The sequence below is a fragment of the Paramormyrops kingsleyae genome, chromosome 13, assembly GCF_048594095.1.
Source record: "Paramormyrops kingsleyae isolate MSU_618 chromosome 13, PKINGS_0.4, whole genome shotgun sequence".
Lineage (NCBI taxonomy): Eukaryota > Metazoa > Chordata > Actinopteri > Osteoglossiformes > Mormyridae > Paramormyrops > Paramormyrops kingsleyae.
Window position 1 is genome coordinate 18,410,369 of NC_132809.1, and position 12,520 is coordinate 18,422,888.

Here is a 12,520-nt window from a genome sequence, read left to right on the forward strand (position 1 = left end):
TAATGACACGTAAGGCTCAGTGTGGCATTTATTCCTGAGGGTTTCCACACAAACACACTGTAACACGATTCATAGGCCATCGTCCGATGTGGCTGTCTGTGAACCCAAAAGCGGGTATGAGACATGGGAATTCCACAAAATGCAATATATATATATATATATATATAGAGAGAGAGAGAGAGAGAGAAAGTAAAACCTCGGATTGTGAGCATAATCATTCCAGAAACACGCTTGTAATCCAAAACGCTCGTATATCAAAGCGAATTTTCCCATTAGAAATAATGGAAACTCATATAAAAATGATTAATACGAAATTTACTGTAAGAGTTAAGGGACATTCATGGCTGCAAGGCGTAGATCTGAACCAAGGGCACGTGCTGGAGGTGAAGGGCCAAAGACCACTGATCGCTCTGTTCTACACGGACACACACCTCCTCTCCATGCTGAAAATGACAGCAGAATGGAGGAGCGTGTCACTGCAGCACAGCCTCAGGAGCCAGTCTGAAGGGCAGCAGCTTCACCCTGCTTGCTCACAGCAGGCATTTCTTTGAATTTGGTTGCTTAGTTGATGCTTTTTTCTAAAGACTCGACCCATTTTGTCCAGCTGGACATTCTCCCAGAGCAATCTGGGTTTGAGGGTATCACAGCAGGAGCCCGCCAGGCACCAGAACCTCCGGCATCCAGATTCAGCGACCTGTGTGCTGTTTTATCCAATGGAATTAGAAGGCAGCGAGCCGCACCTGCCACAAAACACATCCAAGGGCTGGGAGACACATCTGCAGCGTCTGTGCATGACAGTCTTCTATTGTCCATTGTATTTTCCTTGTCTTTTCCTTTACCTGTGTTCATCCATTAAATCCTCTTTTGTACCTGCTTTGGATCTCATTTTAAAAGTGCTAGGCCCTCACGAGGTCAGCCCCGTTTATTTATGTAAAGTAATTTCCACTTAAAGAAACTCATTACAGCCAGGCAGGTTCTTCCAGTCTTTTCTGTCCCACTCATCACACACTTATGCTGGAGATAATTATTAAAGCTCACTTAACGAACTTGTTTCAACCCGATGGTTCCATCCGCCTCGCACGCACACGTTTTAGAATTCCGTGCCCGTGTCCAAATCCTTAATGTCCCGCATTAAATAGCCCAGTGAATCTAGCTTCCTACTCTGGGTGCACAGACTCAGCACAGACATCACCATCACAGATACCGGCAGCACAGCATCACAAACTTGCAGAAAACAGGCACGAAAGGCCTTGCGTGGCCTCTGATGGTGAAAAGTGAACAGTCAGGCCTCCATCGAGACTCACCTCAGCTGCTCCATTTAAGTGAATGGCAACACATTACGTCTGTCATCATTCTGCTTATAGCTCAGAAAGCTGATGTATAGCAGCTCATTATCAGCTAATAACTCCTGCCCTTCAGAACTGCAGTGAGTGAGCACTGTGAGCAAATGAAGAGCAAAATCCCACAACTCACTCAGTCTGTGTTGTTTTTGTATTGTTAGCTTTGAGATGAGGCCGTCAGTAAACTGAAGTCAGGCTTCCTCATCATATGTTACAGTACTGGGAACCAAAGCTCACTCAGTCCTCATGTAATCCACTGAAGAACTTCTGTTAAATTATAGAAACTCACAAAGTCCACAGAAATGTTCCCCTATCCTGAGGACTGAGTGAGTTTCGGTACCAGACTCCCGTACAGACTCCCCTCCAACCCTTACCTGCTCTTGCTTCTTCACAGCTCTCCTTGATCTTTCTCCGGCAGATGACTGCCAAAGCCACCAGGAGGCCCACGAGGCAGACGGCCAGGCTCACCGTTGCCCAGAGTGCCACCAGTGGGAAAGCCGGCCCCTGAGCTGCAGGGGAGAGCACGCCATGTGTCAGGGACACCACACTTCCAAATTACTCAATGCTCCGTACGTCAGACAATCTTCACCGGCATCATCATCGTGCCTCTTTCAAAAGACTGCACTTCCAGTAAGCTTCTGCATGTTCATCCCACATGTGCACAAAGGTACTGGCACACATCCCGTTCAAGGGGATTTAAAGGGGATTAACTCTCTCCACACAGACACAACAGAATTATGCAGCCAAAGCCATTTTTTCTCGCCCTCTGATGAAAGCGATAAGCTCCCAGGCTTACCTGAGTGTGTTTGTGCGGAGGCGTGACGACGTGGTCTGGGACCACTCGGCTGTTTGAGCTGTCAGTGGCCCCCCTACTGTTTTCTATAATGTAACAGTTATTCAATGGGGGGGGCGGGGTTTAAAATTTCATCAATTTTGAGGCCCTATTTTAGTGAAGGTCCCTGGGCTTCTGTCCGGGTAAACCCATTGATTACAGCGACCCTGCATATGTGTGAGGTAAGCAGAACGGGCAATCGGAAGTGAGAGGTCAGACAGCACCTGGGTTCTGCAGGGCTCTGCGGAGAACTTGGGGGTGGATCACAAACAGCAGCCTCACTAAACAAGCACCAGGCCGCCAGACTACAGCACAAACACAGCCCCTTGCACAGTCCATTCTGGAAAGATAATTGGAAAAAAAAAAAATCCAAAAATGGAGTCGCGTTGGTGAAAAATGATGAAGCGTTTATAAAACCTCAGTGTGGGCCGTGAGGAAAATGAGACCATATTTCTGAGCTGGAGGAGGTCAATAGCAATCATCTTCTCTCCTTTTTTTTGGGAGGGAGGGCGGTGCTTTTCGACTTTTCCAAAAAGGAGAGATACCCGTCTTCTTTCATGCGGGAGGAGAGACTGATTGAAAACGTGGGTGGGGTCCTGCATCCGCTGGGAAATGATCAGGGTACGGCAAGATTAAGGAGGAGAGGGCGAGCGAGAAAGCCGCTTCCTCACGGGGGTGCAGGGGGGACATCAGCACTGACGCCATTTTTTGATGGTTTTCCTGTCAGGTTTATCGCACATATTCAGGAAATATTAAGCATTCATCGTGTAAGGTGATTAGACCTGTCACTCCCATTCTAATACAGTTTCAGCCACACTCTCGTTAAATCACTCACAGCTATGTCAACAGTATCTGAGAAAGGCAAACCGATCCATCAAATTACAGTAAAAATTACCTAGTCCAAACAACAATAGCAACCGAAGCAGTTATTAGCGCTGCTAATGCTAATGTGACTGTTAGACTAATAGGGAATTGTGGGTGCGTTAGCCTGTGTGGTGGGACCAAGATGGCGCCATAGTTCCTCACTCCCCCAGGGCAGCCTGATAAAGACAAATCCACTGCCAGCTATCATTTCTGCAGCCGGCCCCTAGAGGCCCTGGGGCTCACAATTTCCTGCCGTTGTTTGATGATGTGGTTTTCTTTTCTTCAGAGATAGATTTGTCTGTAATGACTCTGTTTCCCTACCGCCTCCCTTCGTCTTTGCTTTGGAGCCCCCCCTGCTCAAGCTGCAGCCTTGGAGGTAGGAGGCATGTAGGGGGGCAAAAATATATGCCCCGTCCCAATCCTTAGTTACTTATGTGACCAAATATTACTGTTGAGGGATTCTTAGCTCTGGTATATTTTCATTTGGCAGACCTTGGCTGAAGATTTGATATTAAAGCCACAAAATGTTCTTTCGTAACTGTTCCTGTACCCGGCAGGCTAATCTCGACCCTCCACTGCCCTGCCTCTCTTGAGAAGGAGCCCCACCTCTCTGCAGACCCTGTCTGCCACTTATCTCCCCAAGACAGGAGTAAACACATCATTAGCTCGCACACACACCCACGCACTTTCACGCTACCTTGATGACATATTTCCACATGTGCCTTGTTGAAACACATTAATCATTGAACGTGAGAGGTGCTCAGCCAAGGCGGAAGGAGCCCGAGGTCACGCACAGCGGTGCCCTGAACAGCACAAGCCGACATGGAGAAGCCTGTAAGTGTGTGAGGTCGGTAAACACCGATGGTGAGCACTCAGCACTGGTACAGGCGAGCACACGGTACCAGCAGAGCACCCTGCAACCACGTCACAGTCATGGACTAACTGGCTTCCATCTGAGGGGGCATGTTGTTCATTTAAGGGCCAGAAGCCTTACACAGCCAGGTCTGAGAACAGCAAAAGCTGGTGGGTTGAGCAGATTTCACTCACCCCAGACCTGCCCGACCGCATCCAAGCATCCCAATCTGGAAACGGCAATTTCACACGAGATGGAAAATGGCACACATCACACTGAATCCTCATCCCTAGCATGTAAATGTATAATGAGACATGTGACTGTTTTTGGCAATTCCAGAGTCGCGTGAAGAGTGAGACTTTCCATTAGCAAACACGTGCACTGGAGAGGTATCTTAACATTTAGTGCAGGGGTACCCAACTCCAGTCCTGGAGGGCCGGAGCCCTGTGTAGCTTAGTTCTTTCCCTGTTCCACCATAAATGATTCAGCTCAAGAGCTGTGTGGTAATTAGCACAAGGAGTTGAATCATGTGTGTTAAATGAGGGGAAACCCAAAAATGTGCAGGGCTCTGGCTCTCCAGGACTGGAGTTGGGCACCCCTGATTTAGTAGGTTACATAAAAACCTGATTGGTGCCCTCTGCTGGTGGTGGGTAGCAAGATGGAGAGCAGACCAGCGATTCTAAGGGGTGGGGACATCGATGAATGAGACCAGCCACATCCATTTGTTCAGGGTTCTCTAGGGTAAATTACTTTCAACTTATTGATGACCTGGCTTGATAAAGCTGCAGGAGAGTGATGAAATACCGGTATGTAAACGTAGGGGCATTGATAGAAATGCCAAATATCACCTTTGGGCCCCCATAGTAGAATTTGTGGCCCCTTTAAAGTGCCAGGCCCGCTGAATCTGACAGGGTAAACATACCCATCTAACCCCTGTGTGAAAAGGGAGGAGGCCCCAACAGCTCGGGACACCGGGGGGGGGGGGGGGGCTGTCTGCTCTCATCTTTCTGTTTTGACGTAGATGATGTCGAAGCAGGACGGGGCGCTCGGCCGCGTGCACTGGGACACACAGACAGATGAGCCAGGTCTTCTGTCCCATCAGCAGGCTTTGAAATATCTCCTCTTGCTTTTTCAGACGGCTTCAGCTCTAAAGTCCTACAGCCAGGGGAAAAGGTTTACTGCCCTACTACAGGACCTGCTCCAGGCAGAACGGCTAACAGAACCATGTGACAGGAAGCCGGGATCAAACAGGGGCTTCATCTGAGGACACTACTGACCGCCAGGAGACCGTTTTGGGGTAGGAAGATAAAGACAAAGAACCTAAATGGGTGATGAAAGAGCCACAGCTAAGGTTGGAAGCCATCATTCAGGTAGGAGAAACGATGGCCTCAGAAGGTCCCCCCCTCTCAAAGGATTTCACCCTTAGACCCTTAATTCATGATTAAAAGCGGGGAGGGGGGGGGGGTTCGGGTGTTCAGGATTCCCACAATAAAATTTGGCAACTAAGATTTTTACTAAATGTGTATGAGAATACAGGACAAATAGCTAAATGGATTTAGAAAAATATTGGGGATGAAGGTGGCTCATCATGGTGTACCCACGGCCTACAATCGCCTATGCTGTAGAGAAAAAAAGAATCTGCCGTAGGATATTTAATTAAATGTGTCAGATTTTAAAGTAAAGAGACAGAGGGCTTCTTGTTAGCTTGCCAAGTCACGTTTTAGTGTGGGAAGGCTGGCACGTGGAGATGTGACCAGCAGGGGGCGGTCTCCGGAATGAGCTGCACCATGCATACCTGTCTGACCCCATCAGCCTGGCCCTGCAAGGAAGCTCCGTCTCCCGGAGCTGCATTAAAAACACATCTGGTCCCTTTCAAGCTGTAAAAACTTGAGGGCGTTTTGCACACTGGTGTTGGGGGGCTGCCCATGAAGATGTCACAGTCCTTTTCTTTCAAACCTCCAGCCAGGTGGCGACAAACTGTGGATGTTATAATTAGCCAGAAACTCCTGATATTCAGTTAACTCTGAGAGGAGAGCAGAGCACCGGAGGCAAATCGCACACTGGAGACTATCAGCGTTGACAGCTGTCAGGGGACCATGCACTGTCACCCAGGCCAGGAGCGCTATGGAGCAAACTGGCAGCAAAGGAGGAGTTAGGCTCCCAGAGAGGTATCCTGGGAAGGAGCAGAAACAGGAGGTGCGGTGCAGAGCAAGCGGGGCTGTCTGGGACAGGGAGGACTCAGAAGACTCACATCTAATCAGCTACTCAACAAGTTTCATGTTCTTATTGCTTTCTGAAGCACCTTTGGATATTGCCCAAGCTGTTTGCTCCATACATTTGGTTACCCCAATTTATTTGTTTGTTTAAATGTTTACTTTTTGCACATCTTTATTTCTATTTTACTCTATTTATTGTTATTTTGTACTTTTCTCTTGATTATATATTTAATTATATGTTGAATTGTTTACATCATGCTATCACCTCCACCAAAATAAATTCCTTGTACTTGTTGAATAAGGATTCTAATTATCACCTACCCCCGCCCAACCCCCCCCCCAGTCACCCCCAGCAGAACCCGGCCCAAGACCCTGAAAGGCTGGCCGATGTCCACAGAAGCAGGAGATGAAAGACCTGGGCGAGTCGCTCATTTTCCTCACCGAGACTCGTTCTTGATTGCCGCTCCCTCTCTTGATTCCGACGGAGCAAAAAAGCAAACGCAGGCGGAAAAAAAAGATTATAAAACATCTTCAGATCTCTCAAAAATTACAGTGAACTAGGGAAAGTTCAGCGTTCAGTGTGTATTATGCATCACGGTATCTCTGGCAGATTATATAACAACATAATTTCTTAAAAAAATGTCTTTCTGCTTCAAGCTATCGTATAAAAAAAACACATTTCTCATTTTCTCCTCATGCAGGCCTGCACAGAGCATACAATGGATTCTTTTTTTTCCAAATGGCACCAGGGTGCTCCTTCAGGATACACCGTGATGAGCTTGCCTTCTGAGAAGGATTCCTCTCCTTTCAGGTACATCGCCAAGGGCTCATATTCTGAGAAGGGCCCCTCTCCTTTTAGGTACACCGTGATGAGCTTGTCTTCTGAGAAGGAGAAGGGCTCCTCTCCTTTTGGTACACCGTGATGAGCTTGTCTTCTGAGAAGGAGAAGGGCCCCTCTCCTTTTAGGTACACCATGACGAGCTTGTCTTCTGAGAAGGAGAAGGGCTCCTCTCCTTTTAGGTACACCGTGACGAGCTTGTCTTCTGAGAAGGAGAAGGGCTCCCCTCCTTTTAGGTACAACGTGACGAGCTTGTCTTCTGAGAAGGAGAAGGGCTCCCCTCCTTTTAGGTACACCGTGACGAGCTTGTCTTCTGAGAAGGAGAAGGGCTCCCCTCCTTTTAGGTACAACGTGACGAGCTTGTCTTCTGAGAAGGAGAAGGGCTCCCCTCCTTTTAGGTACAACGTGACGAGCTTGTCTTCTGAGAAGGAGAAGGGCTCCCCTCCTTTTAGGTACACCGTGACGAGCTTGTCTTCTGAGAAGGAGAAGGGCTCCTCTCCTTTTAGGTACAACGTGACGAGCTTGTCTTCTGAGAAGGAGAAGGGCTCCCCTCCTTTTAGGTACAACGTGACGAGCTTGTCTTCTGAGAAGGAGAAGGGCTCCCCTCCTTTTAGGTACAACGTGACGAGCTTGTCTTCTGAGAAGGAGAAGGGCTCCCCTCCTTTTAGGTACACCGTGACGAGCTTGTCTTCTGAGAAGGAGAAGGGCTCCTCTCCTTTTAGGTACACCGTGACGAGCTTGTCTTCGGAGAAGGAGAAGGGCCCCTCTCCTTTTAGGTACACCGTGATGAGCTTGTCTTCTGAGAAGGAGAAGGGCCCCTCTCCTTTTAGGTATACCGTGACAAGCTCATCTTCTGAGAAGGGTTCCTCTTCTTTCGGGTACACCATGACAAGCTCATCTTCTGAAGTTATCTGGTCCCCTGATCAAGAATTAAACATACTGGAAAATATAAGTGACATATGTTTTGTTATTTAAATCTTTTGCACCTGCTCTTGTCTGGTAAAGTAAAATATGTCAGATGGAGCTGGGTGTACAGCAGCTCATTTTCAGTTAATTGTTATTTGTACCTCTTTCCAGTCACACAGCACTTTATTTTGAGACTTGTTTCAGTGAGAGAAGATCGTGTAACTTAGTGCAGTTTGGGAGAAATTGTAAAGTTTAACTATTTCTTTTATTATGAAATTAAAAGCTGAATAAAATTTTGCATTGAGGAAAAGTTGATTTTTGTTTGTATATGCTGTCAATTATAGTTCTTAGAAAACTGGAATTGGCAAAATTCTGCATCGGCTGGTCACACTTGCAATACATCGGAAATTGGCCAAGAAAATTGCAATTGGTGCATTTCTACCAATGGGTGCATCTCTACCAATCAGCTTTCAAGTTTCAGATTTCACTCATCACACAATCATACCCTGCACTTCTGAGAACAAACGCTTTTTCCACCAGCTTCCTGAATTCCTGAAAGGAAACATGCAAAACCAAGAAAAACAAAACAGTATTAAAAAGACTAAACTAAGAATAAAATGACAATAAAAACAGAAAGCGGAATACCAGCAGCTGTTTTTTGGAGGGTGAGGAAGAATCCAGTGAGACACTGCTCACATTTGGTCCTTCGACTTATCAATGGAATAAGGAATATCAGACACACAGCACACAGGTCGCTTTAATAAAAGCCCCCGTTAGGAGATGACAGCGGACACAGCGCGCGCCAGCAGCCCTGAGAGCCTCGCTTCCCGTCTGCGCATGGCCAGGGGACCGCCTTGCTTAACCTCCATTTCGCACTTGGCCGCTGGATTCTGTGCTTAACCCTCCGGCAGCAAAGGCCGGCTCTCTGAGCCGCCTCTAATTGAAAACACATTACTGTGCAAGACAATGCTCCTTTGTGTATGGTCAGGCATTGATTTCCACAGCCTCAAAGACCAGTACAGAAGCAATTTACAAAAGGTTACAAAAATACCCTTTGTGGAGCAATAATTCACAGCCTTATCTCGCATTGACTTTAGGGATAATATACATTAATATAAATAACTGAGGGGACAAGCCTTTGAAGGTGTGGCCAAGTATTCAATGGCATTTTGTCCTCGTGATATTTCCCAGAAATCTGCGGTTAATATGATTTAGTAACGAGAAGCCAAAAGTAACTCACCCACCCCCCCCCCCCCCCAAAAAAATCCCTCTTATAGGATTTAACGGCGTCTCTTTAGACGTTTCGTGCTGAGCCTGCATTCCCACAGCACCAGAGCCACCAGGACGCAGCAGGGGGATTGGGAGCAGGAAAGCGCCCACCGTGCTGTGGGCTTTATTCAGCTCGCTGCGCCGCTAAATGGGATTTCTCCGTAGGAAGTGGAGTGGGGATGCGACCCCAATGGGTCCCTCAACTCTCCCCATCACCCCTGACCAGTCAGAGTCAGCTTGGGGCAGGACACACCACACAATGGGACATGTGGGAGTTTGGGCGATGGGGGCAAAGCCAGCAATGACCTACATAATAAGGGAAACATGAGCGGGCCTGGACTCTGATATGAGTATTCCCAGCCAAGCACGTAGTCATGGTGACCAAGGCTGTCACTAACAGAAAGGACACAGACTTCATGCCTTTTATTTAATTAAAGGCAAACACACTCATGTGACCTGTACCTCTAGGTAACCTCTTAAAAAGTCTGGATCTGGCTGTGGGCCAGGCACTGAAGCACTTCAGAAGGTCTCCCAAAGTTACGTGCGAGGTGTCACACACTCGGTGAACTCAGAGAGAGCCAAAAATGACTCAGCTGACACAAAACTGATCACGTTCTTTCTTTTAAAGGAGCAGCCTTTTTGGGTTTGCACTATGGCATCTTCCTTCGATGTGTTATTACAGTGAATCCCACGATGCAATGCAGCATTTCCCATAATGCAGCTGGAACAAAATACATCAGACCAGCTCTTTGGACCAGTGAAATATGCCCATCTCAGTCATATGATGACATATGATAATGGCAGTAGGTGGTGTGATGGTCAAAGATTCGGGGAGCATGGAAGAGAGCTGGCAGAGGAACCATTAGCGCATGGCAAATACCGGGCAGCAAAAACCTAAATAAAAATCAAAATTGGTGTAAAAGGCTGTTATGCTATCAGGTTAGAGAGTCTCAAAAAAGCAAAAATAATACAAAACATGCGAGGACTCCGGAGCCCCGGAAGGGACATGGAAGGGGAAAAAAATCGATGGTTGAAAAAACAAAGATGGACTTTCGTCGGATCCCGCGAAACCTTTGTGGGATCTCGCAGAAGTCCACGTGCTATTTTTTTTACCCACCAATTTATTTCCCCCTCAGTGTCCCTTCTGGTACTCTGTAGAGGACAGCCTGGCAGGCAACATCAATATTTAAGTAAGTTTTTTACATAAACGAGGCTTTGAGAAAATATCACATGTGTGCAAAGTATGCACCATACTCACACACACCCACGCACACACACCCGTAAGGTATTCAGCGCACGCACACGCATACTCTCATAAGGTATTCAGTGTGCACACACACACACAAACACACACACTCGTAAGATATTCAGCGCACACACACACACGCACACACTCATAAGGTATTCAGCGCACACACACGCAAACACACACACACACACACACACTCATAAGTTATTCAGCGCGCACAAACACGCGCACAAACACACACACAGGTTTGTAATTATATCTGTGTGGGGACTCTCCATTAATTTTTATGTGGAAAACTCTAATCCCAACATGACGACCTCATCCCCTACCCAGCCCTAACCTTGACTATAAGTAACCAAACAAAAGACTTTTGGCATTTTTTTGCATTCACAGATTTTTGTGGGGACCTGAAAAATGGTCCCCACATCATCAAAATAACAGGTTTTTACAGCCACACACAAAGGACGACCGGCACACACACCCCTGATCAACAGTTAAAGTGTTCTCATTCATTGAAAGCAATTAGAAAAAACGTTAAGCACACAGCAGCTGTTGCAAACAACATGAACACATTCCTATATCAAAGCAGCCGATCGTATCACGCATACAAACAAACCCACTGCTTTCCACTGAGACCCTGGTCCCTGACACTGCGCCAGCCCCCACCACCCCCCCAACTAGCTTCACTCACAGCTTTTCCTGTGCTTTTCTGATGTCTAAACTGCTCACAGCCCGGCTACTCTTCACCTGTTTGAACTTCCTGAACGTTCCTGAACCCTTACTCAGCCCTAGCTGCTCTCTCACCTCCATGGCGGTGAACAGGCCATTGCCGGCCAAACAGCAGCCGTCATGCAGAGGCAAGCTTCTCCATCACGCCAGTCCCTGTAGGTGTCCCTCAGTGGAGGAGAGCCCCTCGGTTCCACTTTGGGCTGCTGGCCGAGTCTCGCTCTCACCACCCGGCCACCTCTAACCAGGAGAGCAACACAGAGACGAGTGATGGGGGGGGTGTAAAAGTCCCTTACTGATTGGCCGTTTCACTGACCGATGTGACCAACTGCAACAGGAAGGCGAGAGAAGGCAAAACCCAGGTCAGGAGGTCCTACCACAGACACTCCAAGGCGGCCAGGTGTCCAGCAGGTCCTACCACAGACGCTCCAGCGTGACCAGGAGGTCCTACCACAGATGTTCCAAGGTAGCCAGGAGGTCACACCAGAGATGCTCCAGCATGGCCAGGAGGTCCCACCACAGACGCTCCAGCGTGGCCAGGAGGTCCCACCACAGACGCTCCAGTGGCCAGGAGGTCTTACCACAGACGCTCCAGTGGCCAGGAGGTCCTACCACAGACGGCCCAGCGTGGCCAGGAGGTCCCACCACAGACGCTCCAGCGTGGCCAGGAGGTCCTACCACAGATGCTCCAAAGCAACCAGGAAGCACTGAAACTTGAACATGGGCTTTGAAGGTAACTGTGCTCTTCTTCCAATGCCAAGCACTAACACTATATTTGATCAATCTGTACTGCGAGTGGCCTCCAAAAACATCTGATAGCAAATCACGACGGCAAGCAGGTCGTTAAACAACACGGCTGAAAACAAGAGGACTGCAAATATCTAACCAGTAACAAAACATGCATCAGGAAGAGCTTGATCGATGACAGTGCATGGAGGACACCCACCTGTCATCGTGACGGAGGCATGTGCCTCCTGCCTCAGCAGTGGGTTGCGCAGCCTGCAGCTGTAGTTGCTGTTGGGCTCCAGCACCACCCGCAGGACACTGTGCACGCTGAAGAGGCCCTCCTCATTGGCCACCTGAGAGGTCGTTACGTTATCATTCAGGGTGTGCCCACGACCATCCAGCCACTGCATTTCGGCCTCTGGGAAGCCGCCGTGTGCCATGCAGGCCAGGGACACCAGGCTACCTGGCCGCAGGTTCGAGCCTGACTGCAGGTCCACCACAGGCCTAGAGAAAGGTGCTGGCCAGAGGCAAAGAGGGACAAAGGGCTCTCAGTTACACAAGTTGCTTTACCCAGCTGGTCAGACTTTAGCAGTAACTTTACACAGCTGGACACTCTAACTGGTCAGACTTTAGCAGTGACTTTACACAGCTGGACATTCTAACTGATCATATTTCAGTTGGATCCTAACCGAGCTGCGTCA

General features: G+C 48.3%; 1 protein-coding gene across 3 annotated transcripts in view; it reads right to left on the minus strand.

The window, feature by feature from the left end:
- Window positions 1-12,520, minus strand: part of LOC111846797 (CD276 antigen-like) — a 39,884-nt gene that overhangs the window by 13,285 nt on the left and 14,079 nt on the right. For all 3 annotated transcript variants that reach the window (XR_011982265.1, XM_023817382.2, XM_023817381.2), the window contains 2 exons: window positions 12,040-12,336; window positions 1,715-1,849 (listed from right to left, as the gene is read on the minus strand). Coding sequence is in view for 2 of the 3 variants with exons in the window: in XM_023817382.2 (XP_023673150.2) it covers window positions 1,715-1,849; window positions 12,040-12,336 (432 nt within the window). In the remaining variant the exon portion in view is untranslated. The remainder of the gene's footprint in view (window positions 1-1,714; window positions 1,850-12,039; window positions 12,337-12,520) is intronic.